The 25,026-nt window shown below is 33.2% G+C and overlaps 4 protein-coding genes across 5 annotated transcripts; 2 read left to right on the forward strand and 2 right to left on the reverse strand.

Annotated features, from left to right (window-relative positions):
• The first annotated feature begins 2,893 nt into the window (after nucleotides 1–2,893).
• Nucleotides 2,894–5,052, forward strand: LOC114369932 (plasmodesmata-located protein 2-like). Its single transcript, XM_028327214.1, has 3 exons — nucleotides 2,894–4,164; nucleotides 4,526–4,633; nucleotides 4,738–5,052. The coding sequence occupies exons 1-3, from the start codon at nucleotides 3,372–3,374 to the stop codon at nucleotides 4,743–4,745; spliced, it is 909 nt and encodes a 302-aa protein (XP_028183015.1). The 5' UTR covers nucleotides 2,894–3,371; the 3' UTR covers nucleotides 4,746–5,052.
• Nucleotides 5,053–7,615: 2,563 nt separating this feature from the next.
• Nucleotides 7,616–11,201, reverse strand: LOC114370155 (pentatricopeptide repeat-containing protein At1g25360). Its single transcript, XM_028327440.1, has 2 exons — nucleotides 8,581–11,201; nucleotides 7,616–8,445 (listed from the first exon to the last, which is right to left on the reverse strand). Exon 1 carries the CDS (start codon nucleotides 11,100–11,102, stop codon nucleotides 8,739–8,741), a length of 2,364 nt encoding a protein of 787 aa, XP_028183241.1. The 5' UTR covers nucleotides 11,103–11,201; the 3' UTR covers nucleotides 7,616–8,445; nucleotides 8,581–8,738.
• A 3,214-nt stretch (nucleotides 11,202–14,415) lies between these two features.
• Nucleotides 14,416–17,270, forward strand: LOC114372553 (probable splicing factor, arginine/serine-rich 3). 2 transcript variants are annotated; one of them, XM_028330175.1, is made up of 5 exons: nucleotides 14,416–14,830; nucleotides 15,050–15,171; nucleotides 15,319–15,384; nucleotides 15,619–15,676; nucleotides 16,918–17,270. In XM_028330175.1, exons 1-5 carry the CDS (start codon nucleotides 14,716–14,718, stop codon nucleotides 16,944–16,946), a joined length of 390 nt encoding a protein of 129 aa, XP_028185976.1. In that variant the 5' UTR covers nucleotides 14,416–14,715; the 3' UTR covers nucleotides 16,947–17,270. The 2 variants fall into 2 exon arrangements, with proteins under 2 accessions (XP_028185976.1, XP_028185975.1); XM_028330174.1 differs by lacking the exon at nucleotides 16,918–17,270 and adding an exon at nucleotides 16,210–16,759.
• On the reverse strand, nucleotides 16,818–19,889 carry LOC114372552. The gene is made up of 6 exons (XM_028330172.1): nucleotides 19,232–19,889; nucleotides 18,567–18,739; nucleotides 18,318–18,396; nucleotides 18,046–18,240; nucleotides 17,349–17,521; nucleotides 16,818–17,082 (listed from the first exon to the last, which is right to left on the reverse strand). The coding sequence occupies exons 1-6, from the start codon at nucleotides 19,709–19,711 to the stop codon at nucleotides 17,025–17,027; spliced, it is 1,158 nt and encodes a 385-aa protein (XP_028185973.1). The 5' UTR covers nucleotides 19,712–19,889; the 3' UTR covers nucleotides 16,818–17,024.
• Nucleotides 19,890–25,026: the final 5,137 nt, after the last annotated feature.

Raw genomic sequence — 25,026 nt, forward strand, 5'->3', positions numbered from 1 at the left:
AATCATTTTTTTAATAAAACCAGAATAATAAAATGAATTCTCAACATTGAAACAAATTCTGTGAATTAATGTTTAAATAATTATTTTTAAATTAAACTCCATTATTTATTTACTTATATAAAATCCCTTAACCTACTAGGTCTTGAACCAAAAGTCTTAATTTTTTCCCTAGTTCGCCCATGCCGTGGGTGGATGGCACATACCCTCTTTGATATAAAAGACAATGCGCATTATTATTAAGATAGGTTCCCAAGCCCAAATTGTGTTTCCAAATGTTAGAATCTCATCCACTTTAGAGGTGTATGTGTTGCTTTCTCTCCCTTGACACCCTTTGCTAATTTGATTCTAGTGAGTAACACTAGCCATGTATGGCAAACAAGTGATTATGGTTCGTCAAGAAAGAAGAGATTAGGATTCATTACCAGATTCATTTAAAGATGGTTAAGGTTCTCAATTTACACGACAATGATGAGTAGTAGGGAATGGGTTTCAGTCGTTTAGATATAGAAATGCACTAATTGCATTATTTGGAAAACGAAACTCCTAATCCAAACCAAATAACTAAAAACGGACTTTAAAATGAACTGGACTGATTTAGTAAAGGTTTGAGTTTGATAATGTTTTTATTTTTATTTTTATGCACAGATCTAATTGCATCCTATAGTTTTGGATCCTACTCTATTTAGTTAGTCAGCCCAGTGAGATTTATTTAATTTATGGGAGTATGATATAATGTTTTGGCCCAATAACTCTTGAAAGAAAAATGATTCCAACGAACGGCAAAGAAAGTGACAAATTCGACGTATCTTGTGTGTGGTAGATTGGATTTTTTTGAGGTTAATACGTATTATTTCTTTTTGAATGGAACATGGGCTCTTTTCCGTAGGTCCAAGAAACCATTACTTGTAGCGTGCTATATTAGAGTTATGTATAATATGGGCTATATATACATACTAATATTTCTTTATAAATAAATAATATGGCCTATTACACTAAACTACTTTTTAACAACATCATGGCATTAAGCTATGGTTATATATGATAATACTTCCGTTGCATTTTGAAAATAAAATGCACTGCCAGCGTATAATGGAGATTATGAACATGCTATGTTGGATCTTTGGCTCTTCCATGATTGAAAACCAACTAATGATTCAGCCAATGCGGCGCCCAATAAACATGAAACCAAATGCCAACACATATAATTAGCAAGTGTTTGGTGCATGGGACATGTGGATATATAAAGTTTATATATATATATATATATATATATATAAAATAGTATTTTATATAATATGTTTAACATTTAAATATACTTAATGTTTTATTTTATTCTATATAATATGTTAAACATTTAAATATATTTAATGTTTTTGTTTTGTTTAAGTTAGTAACCTTAACTAACTATATTAAAAAAAATTATATTAAGTCATTGTGATCTTTGTGGCATGCAATATTGTTTTTAAAATAATTCAACTTCCTTTTTTTCTATTTTTTTTGTGCGCACAAAGTTACATATTCATCAATTTACCGTGGCACATGATTTTATAAATTTTAATAGCATCATGGGAGTAAAAAAATAAAATTAATTGGACTGTGCAATGTGTTATTAGTTTCTCTTTAAGGTGAATACTGATAAATTTGATCTTTCTCGTACACAGAAGAAAATTCCCACTCAAGGTGTAACAATAATATTGCAAGATTAGATTGATGCTCCGTGAAGCCATGGAGATGATAAACGTTTATTAGATTTGCTTCTCCCTGTGATGTGAATCTGTATATGAAACTTGTTATTCCAATTCCCTTCAACCAGAGAATCTAAAAATCTTCGGTATCTATCAGTTTATTGGGTGGTATCTACCATCCTGCTCAGCTGTCATCACTTTTTGTTGCACAAGCTAGGACAAGGCAGCTCAACCCCAATGTGTGTGGTGTTGTGCTTCAAACGAAGAGCAGTGATATCTGAATTAGATACCTCCTTACCCTGCATATTCTGTTTCTTTTTACACTCTCATCACTCATCATTAAATGAAGAGTTTTGTTTAAAAAATTTAGATTTACTTTCATAGATTTCTTATTTAATTAGTACTAGTAATTCGTATACTAAATATTTGTATCAAAAGTTAATATATTGTTTCAATCTAAAACCACAAATCTGATATATGAATGCACATTTTTTTCTGAATTCAATTAGAAATAGAATAGTGCCAGCTCTACCCTTCCAATTTGTCATATTCTCAAACCATGATCATACCTAGCCATATATCTCTGGGATGCATGCAGTCTCTTTTACAAAAAAACAGCAATAATATAAAGAAAATTACTGAATAAAAGATGTGGACAAATAGTTGTGCAGTGGCTTAGTAGGAAAAAAAACAAAATTTATATTCCATGTTTTTAATCAAGTTCAAAATATTATCTAAAGTTTAACAATGCTATAAATGTTCTAACCATGATGCTGTTTTGTAAATTGTCTTGTTAGGCTCCATGTTGTTAAGACTTAAGAGTAGCACGGGTGTATTATGAGCCAATCAGGTTGGCTTCGAAAGGATTAGAATTCATTAGTAATATTCTTAATAAGTATTCATTTTTCAATTTTTAAGCTTCTCATTTCCTTAACACTTCTTTAGGCACTAAAAAATAGTCCTTGCATGTGCTCAAAGCAGTAGAAGTAGAATTAAAAATAAGGTACAAACTTTCTGAGGTCTAGTTGAATTCAAATCAAATCCCACAATGTGCCACGGTCAAACTGCATGTTGTTTTCTCCTACCAAAATCAGATTCCTTTCTCTACATGCACTCCAAAACCAAAACCAAAACCTTCTCTCTAGACGGGGGAATACTTTCCCCCACTACTTTTAACACCTAATTAATTCAACTACTTTTGTTCTCATTCTCTTCAAATAATAAAAAAACTGTTCTCCATTTTCAAAGAACTCATTTTTCTTTTTTAGTATTAACCAGTTATATAGAGAGAGAATGAGAGTGCACACTACACAGCTAGTGCACATCTACAGAGGCAATTGCAATTGCATTTCAATTTCAATACATTGTGCTATACTGTTGCTATCCATCCAAAGGAAAGTGAACCCCAAGGAGACAAAAACCAGAAACGTAGAGTCACTCCACCACACCACAGCACCAAATCCCTTTCCTTTTTTCCCTTCCTGATTCAGCAAAAAAAGCAGAAGAAAAATCCAAGCTTGAACCTCAACCCTTGATTCTTCTTTTCCTTAATCAGACTCTCTCTGAATCTGATATTACCACACACACACACGCAAACACACTTAAAGGTTTTCTTTCCCCCAAAATTACCATGATTTGATCCCCTCTCATCTCTCACCAGTCACCACCACAGACACATAAACCCAAATGGGGTTTCCCAGAAAGTCACTATTCCTTCTTCTGTTACTGATTTTCTTCACAAACCTTGACCTTGCTGAATCTGCTTCTGATTACGCCACCTTGGTCTACAAGGGTTGCTCCAAGGAAACATTCACAGATCCAAATGGTGTATACTCACAAGCCCTCTCATCACTCTTTGGGTCATTGGTCTCACAATCCACAAAAGCAAAGTTCTTTAAGGCCACCACAGGGAATGGTGGCCAAACCTCCATGACAGGGCTCTTCCAATGCAGAGGTGACCTCTCCAACTCCGATTGCTACAACTGCGTGAGCAGGCTCCCGGTCCTCTCCGACAAGCTCTGCGGCAAGACCACCGCCGCCAGAATCCAGCTCCTAGGTTGCTACATGCTGTACGAGGTTGTCGGGTTCTCGCAGCAAATCTCGGGGATGCAGATTCTGTACAAGACATGTGGGGGAACCAATGCTGCTGGGAGAGGGTTTGAGGAGAGGAGGGACACTGCTTTCTCCGTGATGGAAAATGGTGTGGTGAGTGGCCATGGCTTCTATGCTACCAGCTACCAGTCTTTGTATGTGATGGGGCAGTGTGAGGGAGATGTTGGTGATTCTGATTGTGGTGAGTGTGTCAAAAGTGCTGTTCAGAGAGCACAGGTTGAATGTGGAAGCTCCATTTCAGGCCAGGTCTATTTGCACAAGTGCTTCATTAGTTATAGTTATTACCCTAATGGTGTTCCAGGAAGACACTCTTCTTCTTCTTCAGCTTCATCATCATCCTCTAATTCTTACTCCTCCTCTTCTTCTGGTAATAAACTAATACCTAGACACCAAAAGAGATAAGAATGAATGACATTAAATTTGTGTTTGTTTGTTTGGCCTTGTTTCATTTCACATGCATAGAGCTCAAGGAGATATAAGGTCGGTCTAGTGGTTAGTGAAGGAAGAAGGGAGATACGAAAGATCGTGGGTTCGAATCTCTCTCCCATTTCTAACTAAAGTAACAAATTAATATTTGTGGATAAAATAAAATAAAAACATGCACAGCTTAATTTTGTGATAACATTTGTCTATTTGTGCCAATGTTCAAAAAATGTGCCACTTTGCTCAATGTGGATTATGGTTTGATTATGAAGTGTGATGTGTGTGGTTAATTGATGCAATGACAGGGCAAAATACAGGGAAGACAGTGGCTATAATATTAGGAGGGGCAGCTGGGGTGGCGTTTTTGGTTATATGCTTGATGTTTGCTAGGAGTTTGAAGAAGAAACGTGATGGTAGGTTAATGGTTTTTAATATTAGTCAGATAAAGATTGTACTTTTTATATCTATATATTTTGGTTCTGCGTTTTACTATAACAATATCATTTTCATTGCACAGGTTATTGACAGTGGAAGATGGTTGATTGAGGAGGCATAATTCTTCATGCAGTGGATTATTTCTATATATATAGCTTTTGGATGAAAGAGATGTAAAATTTCTGGTAATTGGACTTAGCAGATAGGGAAAGAATCTGGGACGGTTAAATGTGGTGACTGATGATTCTTGTAGTTAGGTGAGGAGATTTTGTTGTGAAGAACGGTGTAATTAGCTCATGAAAGTCAGATTTTTTTTTACATTACAAGGGGGAAAAAAACAAATATACCTAGAGGAATGAAAGTTTGTCATCCTGAATGGGTGAAAATTTTGTGCCTATTTCTTTATCCATGTGGATGATTCTCTTTTCCCTTCTCTCCATACTAGAATTGTTGAGTCTCTATTTGCTTCTCTAACTTTAACTTTTTAAAAAGTTGCAAGTTGCAGAACCCTCTCTCTTTCCCTTCTTCCCGGTTTCTCCTCTTCAACACATTTGTTTTGGTTTCTGTGTTTAGGGTAGACAATGACAGATACACAAGTTCAAGTCGATTCCAATTAACTAAACATTTAAATTACCGAGGGAAGAAGAAGCTAAAGTTGGCACAGTATTTGGGGTTTCTGTGTGGGATTAACCTGAAAAGTCTCTTGTGTAAGTTATAAACATAGACATGAAAACGTTTAGCATTGGAATCATGGCATGTGCCTCGAGTCTTCTGCTTTCTTTCATGGTTGAAGGAAAAAAATGCTGATTTTGGCTTCAGAAATATTGAGAAAAAGGAAATAGTGCCATAAATAATTATTCAAGCTATTTATGTTTTGAGAGTAAGCCTTGTAGATTGTTTAGTGAAACATTAATGTTGTGCTATTTACACTTCAACAGTTCAGCATATAGTATATTTTGGATTTACACTAGTACATTGAAATTTGAAGGAAAGAAAAGATGATAAATTCTACAGCAAAGGTATGTCATCAAACTCAAAATCCTTTTAGGATGCTGTTTGATGCTACCAATTGAATCAATTGTTATGGGTTCATATTCATAATCATAACAATTTGGTGGAGAATTAGTATATTTTTGGGCTTTTGTCAATAAATGTAGTTCAAAATGATTAAGATGTTAAGTTTGGTTTAGCTTATGTCAAGTCTAATAGGAGTCATCTCACTTTTATCAGAATATTGTCACCATTGGACTTTCTCTTTGGATGAAATCATCAAACCTAACCTTCTGTCCAAAGTATATTAAGCGAAATGAAGAGACATTTTCACCGGCTCTTGGTTTGTGCAAAAGATGCCCTATTTGTAATTTGTTAACATACTCTCGTCACATAGGCTATGATATTTCTTAATTGCAAAATAATACGTAAACTTAGATATTTTAGCCATTGTGTTTTTTAAATATATAAAAAAATGATCTAGATTCCTTTTACTATCTCTACTGGTTCAAACGATCGTACTATTTGAGAAATTTCTTGGGGGAAATTATTTCAGTGATGTAAGTTTGAGAAATTGTACTATTTGGGTTTATGATTTCTTGGGCTGGAAGCAAGACATCCCCTCTCACTCTCTTTTTGTTTTTTAGTGAACGAAAGGAGATCGTACCGACAACACTTCATGTTAATTTCCCATACAAAAAGTGCGGATTATTTAATATTTTTTGTTCTTTAATTTGTTCATTTAGCTTTGGAGAAAACAAAGTTAATGAATAGAAATTTATTGAACATGGAGAATAGATTTGTTCATTATGAATTTCTGCATAGATTTAGCGACGCCGATTAGAAGTCGAACCCTCAATTTCACATATCATAGAGAGATGGATATAGGATGAGGAAACTGCTAATCAATTTCACGTGTCATAGAAAGATGGATATTAGATAAGGAAAATGCTAATCAGGATCTTAGAATACTAATTCCTCCATTCCATTTCTTTAATTATTTAAAGGTAAATGCATTTTGATTAAGAAATATTTAATCAAAGTAAAAAATTATAGCATTTAAACTAAAATCTTATTTAATACATTCATTTTTTATACTTACACTACTAATAGCGGGTATTAACTAAGGATTTTATTAGAGAAAAAACATTAATTAGACATTGAAATTTTAAAATGAAAATTATTTTGAGAAAAAAAGGCTAAAACAACTGAAGATTTGGGATGGAAGGACCACTTAAAAAATTAAAAATAGAATGTGATTTTCAATGCAAGTCTAACAAAGTTTTTTTAATTCTTGAACCAATATTTTATTCCTACTGTAGAAAGAAAAAAGAATATTAATTCCTTATTTGTAATTATAAAATTTTAAAAAATAATTATATCCTTCTATTGAAAAAAGAAACAACATTAATTGTTATTTTTAAAAACTTAAATTAATTTTATTTTTTTTATATTTTTTCCATAAAGTTCTTCACTATCAAATAATGGCACATAAACCACCAAACATGTAGATCAATTAACATAGAATTGTTTTAATTTAATTAGCAGTGTCAAGTTTAAATTTTAAATATGCAATTACCTTAAATATTTGGAGAACTTTGCCGTCCATAAATAATCATACATAGCCCGAGCATGATTATCTAAAAGATACTTGTGGTCTAAAAAAAATAATGACACAAAAATATTTATTTAATTTTATGCAATAATTTGATATGAGAACTTAATGGCAAATATAAAAGAAATTTAATCTAAGTTTTATGTTTTCTAAATTAACCAAAGAAATAATTATAGAAAGAATAGATAAATAAATTAAGGACATATTGTTTTTTTAAAATAACATTAATTATATTGTATTACTTTTTAATCTTTATGATCAAGAAATCAAGTTGAGTTAGTTTTGCTCAATTGTTTTAATTTGTCTTTCATTTTTACAGATTTTTTTTTTTAAATTTGTGTGCAACAATCTTAAATGGCAAAAAAATAAACAAAATAAATAACTCCAAAATGTAAACACATTAAAGGCTCAAAGCCATAGCTAGCACCCTTAAAAAGAGCACGATTGTACAGTCAGGATGACAGGATGATTCTCGGTTGTAAAAGGTTCACAACCGTTTTTGATTCACGAACCTCCACGGCTCCAACAATACTGCAATAGTATAAATAGTTCTCCATCTCTAATAAGAATGCTTCTATTTTTTTTTTCTCAGGTTGTTCTATATATTGAACTTGCCATATGTTGGGGAGATGATTTCTATGGTCATTACTCTCACTTTTTATTAGCACAAGCAATGCGTAAGAGAGCCTAACTAGAGCTTCTCTGATACTTAAGATTGAGACTTGAGAGTGTTCTGCTTGGAGTTCTCTTGCACATTGATGGCCACTGACCATAAGTCAATAACAGCGTACAGAAATTTGTTTCTTTTACTTTCATAATAGCTCTGTGTATCATTGTTCATCTGCCTGGGCATTTAAACTGAGCACCACTGAATTGAATTACAGTGCCTGATGCAATTGTTAAAGCTAACAAACGCTTGAAGCAAAAGTTGAAACTGAAGTAACAACGATAGCTTAGATGACATGGCATTAGTGACAAAGCCAGCCACATCATGAGCAATATTAAACTGATTTTTCTTAATAATGTTACTGGCCTCTATTCACATGGTTAATGACTTGATATAGCAATAATGAACTCTGTCGTCCATGTGCAATAGAGGTGGATTAGTAGAAGGCAAATTTCCATCCTTTAGACTGCAAGAACAAACTGAAGATCATGGAATACTTTCAACTCTTTGCCATTGTCCTGTTACAAGAAGTGACAGAAGAGCATGATGCATCATTGAAATTGTAACCAAAGATTAAGAATCAATTTAGCAAAAGCAAAACTAAAATGGAATTGAGACGAAAAAGAGTAAGGGTGAAAAGAAAATCATATTACCAGTGATCATGGAGATCAGTTTGGGGCTATTATCAGTCTCAGTTTTGAATTCCAAATTGCAAAGGCTTCATGTCACACTTCATATATTTTAAGTTCCTTAGAGTGCTGTTGAGTGTTGACATTAATCATTGATGATAATCAAATAACAGAACCTCTTCCTACCAGTAGTTGCTACAAGAACATTCACCATTTCTAAAATGGTGAAACCGCTTCCTATCTCTCACAATTATCTCTCGGTCCACTACTTTAGAAATATACTTGAATGCATTATGGCAGTCCCCGCATATCCTCAAATTTTTGAAAACCCGAATTGTAGCTCCCAAAGGGAGTTTCATAATTCCATAAACAACAGCAAGTTTTTCACTATGAGTAGACAAAGCATATTCCTTTTGTTCAGATTCCATATCATGTAATACAAACTTTGTATCAGGAACATAACCCAATTTCCTCATTTCATGTACCAGTTGCTCCAGATATCTGTACACTGCATGCACCTCAGGGTGCACAGCATCATCAACCAAAAAGACATGGACCATGTTTTCAACCTCAATCCAACTACAACCAGGTTCCTTCTTAACCCCTCGCTCCCTCATTAATTTTCTCACCCTGGCAACTTCATCCCACTGACCTAAAGCAGCATACATATTGGAAAGGCTTATGTAGGTTCCATCTTGCTGTGGCATAAGCTCTAGGAGTCGATCAGCAGCTTGAATACCTAATTCCATGTTCCCATGAATCCAACAACCAGCAAGAAGAGCCTCCCAAATTGGTGCACCGGGCTCAAAAGGCATTGATTCAGTGACATTCTTGGCTTCTGAGAACATACCAGCACGACATAACAAATCAATCAAACGAGAATAGTGATCCTCTTCTGGGGTTATACCATAACAAACACGCATTGTATCAAAATAATGGCGTCCCTCTTTGACCAAACCTGCATGGCTACAAGCAGAAAGAATTGTGAGAAAAGTTATCCTATCAGGTAATATATCTTCCTTCAACATCTTTTCATAAAGTTGAATCGCTTGGACACCATGTCCATGCTGTGCAAGAGCTGCAATCATGGCATTCCAGGATACTGAATCCACATACGGCATTGTGAGAAACACTGTATCGGCAGCTTCAACAAGACCACACCTTGAATACATTGTAATCAGTGCATTGCCAACTGAGAGGCTTGAATCATGACCTAATTGGATTATCTGAGAGTGTAGTTGTTGCCCATTGTCTAATGATCCAAGAACAGAACAAGAGGCAATTGCTCCAGCATATGCATAATCACACGGTTCCAGTCCCTCTAACTTCATCTGGTTGAATAGCTTCAAACCTTCTTCTCCAAAACCATTTTGTGCCAAGCCCGATATCATCACAGTCCACGTTAACAGGCTCCTCACCGGCATCTCCCTGAAAATGGAGTTAGCTTCCTCAATGCGTCGGGCATTGACACACCCAGACAAAATTGCATTCCACGAAACAAGATCTTTCACCGGCATCTTATCGAAAACTCGCCTGGCCTCAACTAGTTTACCACATCTGGTGTAGAGAGTAATCAAAGCATTATTCACAGATAAAACAAAATGCCCTGAAGGCTGCACCACTGTTCTGAGAACGTAAGCATGCACCTGTCTTCCAATATTGAACAACCCAGCATTAGAAGCAGCACTAATTACACTGGTGTAAGTGTACTCATCCAGCTGAATTCCCAATGAATGCATTCTCCTCAACAAGTCAAATGCCTCCTCATAAAAACCGCGGTGCACGTAGCCAGAAATCATGGCATTCCATGCAACAGCAATGTGATCAGTCATTCCTTCAAGAAGCTCACGCGCTGCAACAAGGTCATCATTCCTGACATAGCCAGCAATGATGGTAGTCCAAGCAGGTTCATCCCTCCGACCGGGAGGTGCCTCATCAAATAGCTTCCTAGCAGCAGCCATCAACACACAAGAGTTCACCAACGGCGAAGAGGCGCAAGAAACATAGCAACTCATCAAAGCATTCAAAACAGAAGGCACAGAGAGTGCACCCCACTTAAAAACCTCACAGTGCAATTGCTGACAATGCGTCTCTTCATCAGCTATCAACGACAGTGCGCCAAGAACGCTTGAGAAGGTAAAGGGGTCGGGGACAAAACCGAGCCTTTTCATTTGTACGAAGAGTTGAAGAGCAGCATGACCATCATGGCTGTGGGAAAAGGCAGTGATCATGGCATTGTAACTGACGGTGTCACGAATGGACATTGGTGTAGCGTTGAAGAGTTGGTGAGCGAGTTTGATGTTGCCGGCAGCGGAGTAGGCGGAAAGCATGGTGGTTGCGGCGACGATGTCTGGTTTGGGAATTTTGTCGAACAGGTAGCGGGCGTAGGGGATGTTGAAGGATTTGCAGTAATGATCGATGAGGCGGTTGATGATGAGAGGGAATGGCTTGAAGCCGGAGGTGAGGATGTGAGCGTGGACGGCACGTGCGAAGGAAGTGTGTGAGAGTTGGGCCAAGTAACGATTACCCATTGTCCAAATGTCCATGTTCGTGGAGCGTAACAGTGACAGTGCCTCCTCCTCATTCAAACCAAGGGTCGAAGGGACTCACTTGGATTCAACTTTGGAGGTTAATTTATTTTGTTAGAAATTATATGGACACGAGAGTGCACTAAAAAATCATTGGCGAATTCATTTTTATGCATCATAATAAAAACATTTTTTCTTTTATTTTTTTAATTAGTGACATTACAACACTATTTAGTATTTATCTTTTAACATTATCAGTTGTATTTATTAATTTATATTATTAACATATTATTAGTTTATAAAAATATTTAAGTTATTTAATTTAGCAGTACTACTATTAAGGAGATTAAGCTGAATAAAATATGAGAATATTATAATTTTTTTATAGTTGAATTGTTATGGATAAAAAAAATTACAATACTACTAAATATATGTACAATTTTAATTCTCCAAGTAAGAAACTATAAGGAAAAAAGAAGAAAAAAAACTAAGCAACCTTTTAGAAGCTGTCAACAGTCAAACTACTAACTCATCGGACGCGCTGTCGGTGTCCACGCTTGGGTCACGCCAGGCCTACAGGCGCATTGGGTCGCGCTCTGCGTGCAGGCGCATTGACCCGCGCTCTTGGTGTAGGCGTCTTGGCTCGCATTGCGGTGACAGACACATCGTTATTTTATAATAATATAAAATTGTTAATTGTTGTTGAAGATAATTATAGATAATAATATTGTTATTTATCATTTGTCATTTGAATATTATATTATTGTTTTTGTTAATATTTAATGATATTAATTATGATTTATGTTATTTATGATTTGTCATTTAAATAGTTAATATTGTGGTTAATGTTAAAATAATTTCTTTAATATGTATGATTTGTGTCTGTATTTTTTTAAATATTTTTAATGATAATAATATTATTATTATTTATTTGAGATTTTATAGTTTTTGTTTTATTATATTAGTATTTTTAAAAATATATTGGATATATTTTTATTGTCGTATTTAATGAAATTATTATTGTTAATATTTATTTATATAGATGACTTGAATTTATGTGTTTTTTTATATACATTTAATGGTGTTATTGTTATTAATTATTTTAGTATTTATGGATATCGTTTTTGTTATAATAAAATTATTAATAAATGTATTTAAATATATCGTTATTTATTATTTATTATTTATGATATGTATGATTATTAATTTTTTTCTTTCTATGCAGGGGTTTTAATATGACAGGTTTGTCATCTTCTCATCATTATAATGTGGCATATGGACCATTAGAAGATGATTGATTGTGGATGCAAAAAAATTATATATCACAACATATTTGGAATGGTGCTAATGAAAAGATTTTAAAAATCCGACAAGCTACACCAGTGCACAATCATAGAGAAGCACCGTCGGACGAAATTATTCCTCTATTACAAGTTTCGGGTTTGTACCCGATAATGAAATTGACGCAGCTGAAAGTAAATGGAGCCTTAGTTAATGCTTTTATTGAAAGGTAGAGGCCAGAAACACATACATTTCATTTGAAGTGTGGGGAGGCAACTATTACACTTCAAGATGTTTCTGTGCGCTACTTGGTATTTCTGTGGATCGAAGACCTTTAACTGGCAATACAAATATTGACTAGTTTGAGTTGTGCCATGAATTATTGGGTGTCATGCCTGACGATGATGCAGTTGATGGGAATTCACTTTTAGTGAGTTGGCTGGCTTCTCAATTTGCAAATATTCATGATTTCACAGGAAACCAACAAGAGCAAAATCATAGTTCCCTGTAAAATCATGAATAGTTGCAAATTGAGAAGCCAGCCAACTCACTAAAAGTGAATTCCCATCAACTGCATCATCGTCAGGCATGACACCCAATAATTCATGGCACAACTCAAACTAGTCAATATTTGTATTGCCAGTTAAAGGTCTTCGATCCATAGAAATACCAAGTAGCGCACAGAAACATCTTGAAGTGTAATAGTTGCCTCCCCACACTTCAAATGAAATGTATGTGTTTCTGGCCTCTACCTTTCAATAAAAGCATTAACTAAGGCTCCATTTACTTTCAGCTGCGTCAATTTCATTATCGGGTACAAACCCGAAACTTGTAATAGAAGAATAATTTCGTCCGGCGGTGCTTCTCTATGATTGTACACTGGTGTAGCTTGTTGGATTTTTAAACTCCTTTCATTAGCATCATTCCAAATATGTCGTGTATATGATTTTTTTGCATCCACAATAAATCATTCTCTAATGGTTCAGATGCCACATCATGATGATTAAAGGATGACGAATTTATCATATTAAAACCCTTGTATAGAAAGAAAAAAACATTAATAATCATACATATCATAAATAATAAATAATAAATAATGATATATTTAAATACATTTTATTAATAATTTTATTATAACAAAAACGATATCCACAAATACTAAAATAATTAATAACAATAACACCATTAAATGTATATAAAAAAAACACATAAATTCAAGTCATTTATATAAATAAATATTAACAATAATAATTTCATTAAATGCGACAATAAAAATATATCCAATATATTTTTAAAAATACTAATATAATAAAACAAAAACTATAAAAATCACAAATAAAAAATAATGATAATATTATCATTAAAAATATTTAAAAAATACAAACACAAATCATATATATTAAAGAAATTATTTTAACATTAATCACAATATTAACTATTTAAATGACAAATCATAAATCATAATTAATATCATTAAATATTAACAAAAACAATAATATAATATTTAAATGACAAATGATAAATAACAATATTATTATATATAATTTTCTTCAACAGCAATTAAAAATTTTATATTATTATAAAATAAAAAAACAAATCTAACACATTATAAAAGTAATAATAATTACCTCTACAAACAAATCCATTAAAAAAGTAAAAGTAGAATTCTTTAGTTGATAAATGAACAACTATAAACAAAAAAACAATTTGTTAGATAATTAATAAAAAATAATTTAAATGATAAACAAATAAAACTAACAGAAAAAATATTTAAAGATAAAAAAAATGAACTTGTTAAAAGTGAATAACATTTTGTTGTAGAGAAAATGCCTACATCCAAAAAAGAAAACATATAAATAGTAAAATATAACCATTTATACAAATTAAATAAATTTAAAACAATAAAAAAAGTTACAAACCAAATTGTCGGGAAGTTTGGAGTTTGAGAAAGAGGAGGCAGTGGTGGGAAAGGGGGAAGCAAGAAGGAGACAAGGGGGGAAGGGGAAGCAAGAAGGGAGTGGCTGCGGGGGGGGGGGGGGGGGGACACAAGGCTGGGGGAAGGGGACCAAGAAGGAGTGGCTGGGGGGGTGGACCGCGAGGTTTATAGGCTGCCTGGACGCGCCTGCCACCGCATCGCGAACCAAGGCGCCTGCACCAGGAGCGCGGATCAACGCGCCTGTACGCAGAGCGCGACCCAACGCGCCTGCAGGCCTGGCGCGACCCAAAGCGCCAGCACCGACAGTGCATCCAATCCGATAACGCCAGCGTCAGCAGCACTTTGCCTCGCTGTCGGAAGTTACAGGTTGCTAAAGGACAAGCTACACCATCTGTAGCTTCTCAGCCATCTCAGATGAATGTGACTTCTTTAGACTGGGATCATGGTTCACTGACTAATAGTCTGCAAACTACGCCATTTGAAAGGTCTGAAACTGATGTAGTGGAGGCTCCCACAACAGAAGATGAAGGTTGTACTCGTTGAGACTCATTAACTCAATTTAGTATTTTACTGTTTTGGATAGTTTCTCTTTGGTGTTGATGCCCCTTTATGACAGTTCATTACATCATCCTTTCACTAATAAGCTAATTTGTATAAAAGAATCATTCGCTTGCTTGCATGTAATTTTTATTTTTATGATGCATTCATTTATTAGTAACACATGTTATTTGATATAAAATGCCTTCAGATGAAATCAAATCTGTTTATGTGAGAAACTTGTCTCCTACTGTTTCTGTTTCTGAAATTGAAGAGGAATTCAAGAATTTTGGCCGGATTCGGCTTGATAGTGTAAGCATAAGAAGTTGCAAGGTATACATCCTCAACTTCGAAATAGCGGTTATGGGGCTAACTGTTTTGCGCTGCTCTTTGGGATTGACTATTGTGCTTCTAATAACTATATTAGTTCATTAATTCATTTATATCCCATTACAAAGCTAATTTTTCAGTTTTCTCCGGGATGTCGGAGTTTGCTATGCGATTGTTGAATTTGAAGATATGACTGGGGTTCGTAATGCAGTCAAGGTTTGGATTTTGTTTTAAATGATTGTTTTTTATATCTACTGCTTGTGAATTAATAATTATGATGTAGTAACACCCCTTAAGAAATAATTAATGTTGAACATACAAGTTTCTCACAATGATCACAAGTTTTCGATCTGCATTATTGGTTTAATATATGTCCATGTTTTCACCTTACTAATGACATTTTTCCGATTTCATAAGTTGTTGACTCATGTTTGTTTTGTATGTTTGCAGGCAGGATCTGTTGAGGTAGCAGGAAGACAAGTATACATTGAAGAGCGGAGACCAAACAGTAACATCTGTTTGTTTTGTATTTATGCCTTCTTTTTTTTAAGTTCTTCTTCTTGATTGTGTTTTTTCTTCCCCAAAATTTGTCATCATTGTCCTTGACTCTTAGGCATATATAGTGCATGGTTAAAATACACCCAATTTGCAAGTGAGAGATGAGTTGATTGGATTGGTAATGGATTCATGAATGACAGTTCTGATAAATTACGCAAAGGGTCATATTAAGTTTGCCTTGGTCTATGCTAGCTTCATATTGAAAATCCATGTCAGCATCAGCTCACTTTTTGGTGGGCTCTCCCAAGTGACATGGACAAAACACTTCATTTAATTGTGTCATCAATTATTCAAAATGATACCTTGTCAAATGGCTAAACATAATTTGACCATATATACGGTTTCAATAATGTTGACACTGGTTAAGCAGAGATGACCACTAGCCACCTTTTTTTAATCAAAAAGCTTGTTTTCATCTGCATAGTCAAACTGTTTATAAACTGCTTTGTTATGTTATGGTTGTTCTCACTTGATTATGAACAGGGAAGGGTAGAGGTAGGAGTAGCTATCAATCAGAGGTACAGAGAGGGCGTTTTGGTCCAAGGAGCTTTGGCAGGGTAAGTGGCCAAGATGGAGAGTATAACAAACCCAAAGGAATCGGTTTCTATGGACGCAATATCCGTCAAGAGAGGGGATATTCAGGGTATCAATGGCCAAGTAATGGTCAGAACCTTGCCGAATGAGCATAGAGTTTTACCAAGAAAATCAAATTTTGAGGGCCATATATTATTTCTAAATTTAAATAGTCAGCTTCAATAGATGTTAAGAACCAACTATTGATGAAGTAAGAAAAAAGAACCCAATATTGATATTTTTTTGTCTTAATTTATGATATTCGGGGAATATGATTATTATATATTGTTTTTTTAATGTAAGGGGCTCTTTGTTTCATTTATTCAGGAATTTTTATCATTAGTGTGCATTGTATTTGAAATGTTTGGCAGTTGATTATCTCGCCACTGAAATCTTGTTATCTTCATCATCACTTCAGAGTTTGATTACATGATATTGTAAAAAATATATATTAATTTCAGGTCTTTTGCATTGCCTTTCCCACTATCTTTTTTTTATTTATTTAATTAGACTCGGAGTCATTTTAATTGATGTAATTATAATAGACTTTTACGGACTGTTACATACTTGGAGGAAATACAAGTATTGATTCTGTATAGTTTCTTTATTCACCTGTAGCTACAAGCATTTATTGGAACCTTCCCTAGCAACCTGTCTTGAAAATTTGCGACAGTCATGGAACTTTCCTGCAGAAGATCACTTGAACATGGCTCTGCCTTTAAATTTCAGCTTTCCCCATCATCTTTTTCCCAGAGAAAGCAGGTATATGCTGCTAGAACATTGCTGAAAGCAGAGAAGTTGTAAATAATTGCATCTTAATTATTTATGTAAATGTTGCTTCTTCTCAAATGCAAAATTAAGGACACAGTTATACTGCATTGCACACCAGTTATAGATGATTCAGCAATTCTTTCAAAGTAGTATTTACTCTAAATCAATAAGGACCTAGTTGCCCATGGATTTTTCTCTCCTATATTTTAGCATTATAGACATGTTAAGTAACAAAACATTTTACTCCAAATGAATAAGATGTGTGTCAGAAACTGTACCTATCCCCAGGGGTAGCCTGAACTGCTTGCTCAAATAAAAACGAAGCTTTTTCCTGATCATGATGAAGTTCCCACACTAGTTTAGCATATTCTGATATCATTTCACCGTCACTGGGATCAGCTACTATCGCACGTGAGTAGTAATCCTCTGCTACTTGAAGATCTCTCTTGGACTGTAGATTTAGAAGTGGAGAAGGGAAGGAGGAATGCAATTTTATAAGACTCGGAATTCTCTAACAATAAACTAAGTAATATTAAGTCTCTAATCAAGTGAATTCTCATATTTTCCCTCGTGCAATAATGATGATCACACATGCATGATTCTCTTATGGTAGGCATGACTTATATGAAGGGGCTAAAGTTCAAAGCCCCGTGCTTGCTAAAAGTTTCATTTTAAACCAAGAGAAACTTAACTAAGACTAACTAATCTTAGTTTATGCCTCAATTATTGTTTGCTTCTACTATTGATAAATCCCCCCTGTGGTGTTTAATCATACAAAAATATTAAGACAGCTTAAGAAGCTTTCTTGTGTTAATACAACCAAAAATTTAGACAAAGAAGCATCTCTTGGTGTTTAATCATACCTAACATAATTCCTAAAACATGGGTGTGATTGTAAACAACAACAACAACAAAGCCTTATTCCACTAGGTGAGTGTGAACATTAAAATAAAATAAACAAAAACAAAACCTCACCTGTAACAGAAACTGAGCATACTTTTTCAGAAACAAAGGATTGTTTGGATTTTCATCAAGCATCTTCTTAAAGTAATCTTCAACATTATTTTCTTCACCACAATTAGCTGTTGTAGTATGTGCTCCATCAATCTCTTGTCCACTTTCATCTTTGGAGGGCTTTACAGGTTCAGCTTTTTGTGTTTCCATTTCACTCTGCACTAAATTATGAATTGTGAGTATTAAATAACCGCGTGTCACTCGGAAGGCAAGAACAGAAAATAAAAAAGCACCTGAATTTCATGTTTTCCATCTTCATTCTCATCATCTTCAATATTCCAGAGAAAAGTAGTATATGCTGCAAGAACATTGCTGAAAAGGATAAGAGAAGCTTTCAGTTTCTAGAAGCTACAATGAGGTTGAAGAGCAACTTTTAGGCCAGTACTAATTACTAACTGATGATATTTTTAGCTTTTAAAAACACAATGGCCATGCCATATTTCCTTTTAAGCGAGATGGATAGCTTGGCTGTGGTTATCTACCTGTCTTGAGGAGCAGCTTGAACTGCACGTTCAAAATAGACCATTGCTCTATCCTTGTCATGATGGTTTTCCCACACCAGCTTCGCATACTGCATCAAGATTTCACCTTCATTAGGATCTGCCATAGTAGCACGAAGAAAGTACTCCTCAGCCCCTCGAAGGTCTCCATTGGACTATCAGTAAATATAAAAAATTAGATGTCAGCATCCGAAAAGAATGATAAGAAACATCATGCTTGTCTAAATGAAACTAAAAGATGATGAATAAACAATAGAGCCTCATTTATGAACCATGCATGTATTGTCTCCTAGAAACATAATTAGCACTTGTATATCTGAAAAGAACTATAAGAAACTTCATTCTTGTCTTAATGAAACTAAAAGATGATGAATAAACAATAGAGCCTCATTTATGAACCATGCATGTATTGTCTCCTAGAAACATAATCAACTCTTATACAAATTATTTTCAAAAAATGAGTTGTCCTAATAGGCATGCCTCATGGAACTTATTACAAATATGAAAGGTTCAATGTCTACTGTTCATATAAATCCAAAAGTAGGACCTGCATCAGAATCAAAGTTTATGTCTTTCTAAGAACATAGAAACTAAACAAAAATCTGCAATTTTTACAATCAGTTTCATTTCATGATAGACAAACTCACTTGTAAAAGCAGAGCATACTTTTTGAGAACCAAAGGGTGGCAGGGATACTCATCAGCCATCCTCTTGTAATACCCTACAAGATCCTCACTTTCTTCCAAACTGGGATTAAATACATCATCACTGATAAATTTATCAAATCCTACATCACCATCAACCCCAAGCCCTGCTGCCAGATACATGGGGGGACTAGCTGGCTGAACATCTTCCTCCTCAATACTCAAATTCTGAATCCCAGTTGACCAATCATTGTTCTCATTCTCTTCTTCCTCAATCAAATCCATCTTGTTACTCCCGAAGCTGAATTCACCACTGCCTGTGGCTTCCAAACTCTTTCCAATAGCTCTCTTGAAAACTTCTGCAGGGGTGATTTCATCATCTCCATGAAGGTTGTTGTATATTGCAAATGATGGGGCTGAATGCAAGGTTGTTGACTCAAATTCATCCTCCATCACTGAATTGGAAGAACTATCCATGGACATAGCTAGCAACAAGATCTGCCAATATCTCCAATTTGCTATTAGAGTTATCAAAATTGAGAAATGCTAGGAATGAAAAACAGTGCTAAAAAAGAAAAGGTCGGCGTTAGATATTGCTAGCGATGATATGGTAAGAGACTATGTTCATGAGAAATAGCGAAAACGAGTATTTCTATACTCTAGTTGATGTGCGTTAATTCAGGTACAAGCTTTTAATTTAAATTATCTTCTGCTTCCTTTAAGTTAGAAAGATCCATAAAGTAATTTTTTTGTTTCATTAAAAAAATATACTTTTTCATTTGTAAATTTATACAAATCAATACATTCCTACTAAATTGTTTGACAAAATTTTGGGGTGAGAAATCTAATTTTAACAATTAAGAAATTATAAAGATTAAATATAAACAGTTAAAATTAACAGAACCAAAATCACTTATACAAGAACAAAAAATATAATTAAAGGGAACTGATTTTAGTTTTGAATCTCGAGTTATGGAACACAAGGTCAAAAGACCAACCATGAGGAGCAAGATGAACGTGATTGTGTTGAAGAAGCGTCGGAGGAAAGTATCTCATCACATGAAAGTACTTAGATTGGTTGTTACATGTATAAGTCTGTAGTCTACACGACTTTTTAATGTTGAAAATAATTAATGGACACGTATGTCCTATTAATGTAATAGAGAGGAAAAAAATTAGAAATATGAATGTTTATAATAGAGAATGATTCATGAATTGTTAGTTTATTACTTTTCTAACAAACATCGCCAATAATAATAATTGATGATTTATAAATACTCATATTTTTAAAATATTTATTATTTTTCTTTATCTTTCTTTATGTCAAAATTTATTATCTATAAAATTTTTATTTTTATCTTACTCTCAGTAAGTGATCTTGACATATTAGATGTCCATGTATAATTTTTCAATAAAGAATGTGCATGGGTGATAAGATGAGGTAATTTGTTCTTATCCATTTTTAAGTCATTTTAAGTAGGGTGAGTTTATCTACCAATAGGTTGGAAAATAGTTCTCATGTTCTATGTTTGTTGATAGAGCTATGACAACCGGTGTTGTAAAATCCAATTCAGTCTGGCCGGTAAGACTAGTCCAACCAGGATCTGATGGCATAACCGAACCGATTTCACTATTGCACTGATCCTGTATGTCATTCGGGATGACCCGACAAAATCTGGTTGGTTTTGAAAAAATTCGACGACTCGACCAGTTTTTAAAACATGTGTTGGGTTATGCATGTTAAAAAAATTGTAACGCTCGAGTACGACATCGTTTTGATGCGTTCTAAACCCGAAAAAAAAAACAAAAAAGTGTGTTTTGATACTATCCTAAAACCTTAGTGGCTCATCTTCACGCTTGAGTCTCGACCCTTCTCTTCATATTCACACTCGACTCAACACAGCCGCAGTGCCAACTCGTCGTCGCCACTGCCGCATTGCAAACTTGTCACCGCACTGCAAGTTGTCGCCACTGCACCAGAAGCTTATCGCTGCGCACCTGCTGGCTATTGGATCGGTCTATGACTTGCGGTTGTCGCCACACCTAGGTCCCATTTCTGGTGAGTTGTCCTTTACCCACATGTTACTTGTTCTTTTCCACCGTTATGAATCTTATTTATGGAAGAAGAAGAAACGGTCTAAAATTCTAGAACGAAGAAGCAAGCGGAACAAGGATATGTTGGTAATTTCACTTGCGTTGTGGGAGACATGATGTTTGGGAACTTGATGTGGAGAAAGAGCATGACCCAAGATGAGGTAGACTTTGTACTTTGCTAGAGTATGGGCTCCAGCTATTTCTATCTCTCTTGTGTTAGTACTTGGAACTTGAAGAACACTTCAACATTTACTACAACAAAATAAAAATTAGTAAACTACTATAACTATTGATAAATATCCTCTTATTACCAAGGTTTACATTATAAGATCTAATGGGAGTAAGAACTGCTAAAAAAGAAACATTTTTTTCCTATGCGGGGAGATTAAAAAACCTGAAAGAGAAACTAATCGCTAATCACTTGTGCTCAGAATATATAAAGATTACAACATTTTTCATGTAACAAACACAAGAAATGAATCAACCTTCCAATTGACAACGGTACAGTTACAACAATTTTCGTGTAGCAAGAACTAATTGATGCTAAAAGTTTGTAGATTTTATACCACGTGGGATGAAAAGCCCAACCCAGATACATAGGGCTCAGTAGGCCGAGTTCCTCTATGCAAGGCCCATAAGAGCAAAATTTCAAAACCATCTCCAATGTAAGAATTTAATATTTAAGTTCTTAATTCTTTGTTGCAACATTGGATTTAAGGGTTCACAATAAAAATAGCATAGCATTTAAGGATACTGGTCGGTGATTACTCTACTAGTGGAACCTAATTTGTGTTCTTAATTTTTTTAGTCTTATTTTATCTTTTCATTCACAACAACTCTTATATCGAGTTAAAAAAATATTTTTAATAATTAAGCAACCTTACTTATGATTTGCTAATATAAGCAACTTCTATAGGAATCCTATAAGGCTATAACAATTCATTTGCTCCAATGATATTTTCAAGTTGCTTAACTATAAGAATCCTGTAAAAAATTCTCATTAAAGATATTCTAAATAATTAAAGATTCTTCCACAGTTTTTTGAGAACGTTCTCATTTTCCTAAAAAAAATAATTTGCCCAAACTATATATAAGCCAGGCCAAAACCAATACAAAACCCTAAAACATCTATATGAAACTCCGATTCAATTATTAAGATGAAGTTAAGTTAGAGCCACCAATTTTGTAATTAAAAATGTAAAACAGGAAATGTAAAAAAAAATTTAAAAAAATCTCAAAGTACGGATGTGGTCTAATTCGTTCGTTATGTCTACGTCCATGTAATGGTAATTGTTGGGAGAAGTAAATCTTTTAAAGAAATCTTTGTATCTTAAAAAATTAGTCTTTTACACATGGGGCATGGGATAACTTAGGATTCACATGCAAAAAAAAGTTAAATACACAATTTCATATTTTTTCATATAAAAAAATACACAAACTTCAACAAAGGAAAATTTTGAGATGTGACAAAACTTAATAATAAGCTTATAAATGATTTGCTAGTATGAGTTTAATCCTTAGGTCTATCTACATTGAAGAGTATTTTTTTGAAAGGGATTAACTACTTAAATGTATTTTTGCACTTCAAGGGTTCTATCTTTAACTTCTAGTTAAGACTTGTAAAATTCCCTGTATTCACCCAAAAATTTTACAAGTTAGCATCTATTTCGATGAATAACATACATTATGATAGGAAGAGAGCCATAATAGGTGAAGGAAATTTTTATAGATTGTAGACTGTGATTGATTCTATTTAAATTTTACAATTTTAATTTTTTTTTTACAATTTTTTTTTAAAAAATTGACTTTTAGAAAATAAAAGTGAGGGAAGCCTCTTATTATTTTAAATATTTTATTGTGAATTTTGTCTTAAAAAATTATTTTAAAATTCTGCATTACATATTTACATCAGTCATTTAAAAAAACCCTTAAATAGAGATGTTTGATTAATTGGGTAGAAAAAAAAAAGAAAAAAAATCTCAATAGTTTCAAAAATATTGGTACCAATATAATTTTTTAATTATTATGAAGTACAGTTAAAAGGGTTTTTATATAAAATCAGAGGTGATAAAATATAATTAAAATTTTGATGAAATTATAAGAATGTATAGATAAATTTTTTTAGAAAAAAAAATGTTGTTATATAGTACTTTCTTCTTTGCATGTGCCTACGTTGGCAGAGGCCTATCCACAATTAGTGTGCTTCCAAACAACTGCCGGCTTGGAATATCCAACAAGTTATTAAGACAAATGCTAGACAGGTTGAAGTTTCGTGAAAATGATTTAAGCAAAATGAGAAAAGTACATCTCATTTTTATTTTTTTTTGTTGAACAAAAGGAAGACAGAAAAAAACTTTAAAAAATAAACTAATAGATGTAATGAATAATTTAATGAAAAAATAATAATTATATGTTAATAATAACTCATAAACAAGTAGCTAGGAGTTTGAATCTCATTTGCTATATGGAAAAAACTTAATTGGTGATACTATTAAGTATTTGAAAAGAAAATTTTGCCTCTAACAGCTGAAACATAATTATCTTACATACAAAATATACGTGAATATGTGATCATAAAAAATTGTTAATAAACACTAGAGTCTTTTAACCAAGCTCTCAAATTTGATCTCTAATTTTATTTTATAGAACTAGAAATTAAACATATTCTCACCTTGTCCATTTTCCGTACACAAATTATATTTTTTTAGGAACGAATTATACATTACCACACTTTAATGTTTATAATTGACTCATTCTAATCTTAATATAATTATAAATTCAAAAATAGAAAAAACAGTTATCATTATATTATTGGATTTATTTTGAATTTAATTTAAAATTATCTAAGTTATTGTTTAGATCTTAGCACATGTGATGCTCAAATTGCAAAATTGAGGATATATTAACTAGAAACCAAACATTTACATTAATTTCTATAGATAAGATAAAATTCACATAAAAACAACGATTGATGTAAATGATAATAATTTATGTTATATTTTTTAATTTCTTAATCAAGTGACATTTAAATCCTAATTGATTATTAAATATGAAATAAAATGGATTAAAAGATAAATATTATATTATTATGTTCATGATTTCTGACAAAAGTTAGGTATTAATTCTGATGAGAATTAATTTGTATAATATTATATTATGATAAGAAAAAAATGGAATTCACCGTTAAAAAATCATATAAAAGAATATCAGAGCCTCAAAAAATTTTCAAAGAAAAACGTCCTTCTAGACATTCAATACTCTTACCGAAGAACATCCTTTTCAAATAGATAACGATTGAAATAGAGAAGACCTTGAAGCTCAATATAATGAAATATAAGTGATTGATTTTTCTCAACATTTAAAAACAAGAAACAAAAAATTTCAAAGAATTTTTTTATCAGCACAAATGACATCAACATATTTTCTTCATCCCTAAAAAAACCATATATATTTCTACGATTGTTTTTCAAGTTATATAATTATAATATTTTTATAGTTTCATTCTCTAAATTTCTTTTTATTATTTTAATCCAATTATAAATCCATTAATTTTAAATTATTTTTAAAACTTTTATTGTGTTTCATATTTGTTTATATGATCATTGTAATTTATTAAAATAAGTTTTATTAGAAAAATGTGTAAAATAGATAAAATAAGATTTATCTATTTTACACATTTTTGTATTAGAATAGATTTTATTTAA

This window comes from Glycine soja, chromosome 10 (genome assembly GCF_004193775.1).
Source record: "Glycine soja cultivar W05 chromosome 10, ASM419377v2, whole genome shotgun sequence".
Lineage (NCBI taxonomy): Eukaryota > Viridiplantae > Streptophyta > Magnoliopsida > Fabales > Fabaceae > Glycine > Glycine soja.

Coding starts and splice junctions, on each gene's coding strand:
- LOC114369932 (XM_028327214.1), top strand. CDS start 3,372: ATGGGGTTTCCCAGAAAGTCACTATTCCTTCTTCTGTTACTGATTTTC. Junction 4,165..4,525: donor TTACTCCTCCTCTTCTTCTG/GTAATAAACTAA, acceptor ATGCAATGACAG/GGCAAAATACAGGGAAGACA.
- LOC114370155 (XM_028327440.1), bottom strand. CDS start 11,102: ATGGACATTTGGACAATGGGTAATCGTTACTTGGCCCAACTCTCACAC.
- LOC114372553 (XM_028330174.1), top strand. CDS start 14,716: ATGAATGTGACTTCTTTAGACTGGGATCATGGTTCACTGACTAATAGT. Junction 14,831..15,049: donor TCCCACAACAGAAGATGAAG/GTTGTACTCGTT, acceptor AAATGCCTTCAG/ATGAAATCAAATCTGTTTAT. Junction 15,172..15,318: donor TAAGCATAAGAAGTTGCAAG/GTATACATCCTC, acceptor AGTTTTCTCCGG/GATGTCGGAGTTTGCTATGC.
- LOC114372552 (XM_028330172.1), bottom strand. CDS start 19,711: ATGTCCATGGATAGTTCTTCCAATTCAGTGATGGAGGATGAATTTGAG. Junction 18,740..19,231: donor AGTATGCTCTGCTTTTACAA/GTGAGTTTGTCT, acceptor ATTTACTGATAG/TCCAATGGAGACCTTCGAGG. Junction 18,241..18,317: donor ATGGAAAACATGAAATTCAG/GTGCTTTTTTAT, acceptor AATTTAGTGCAG/AGTGAAATGGAAACACAAAA.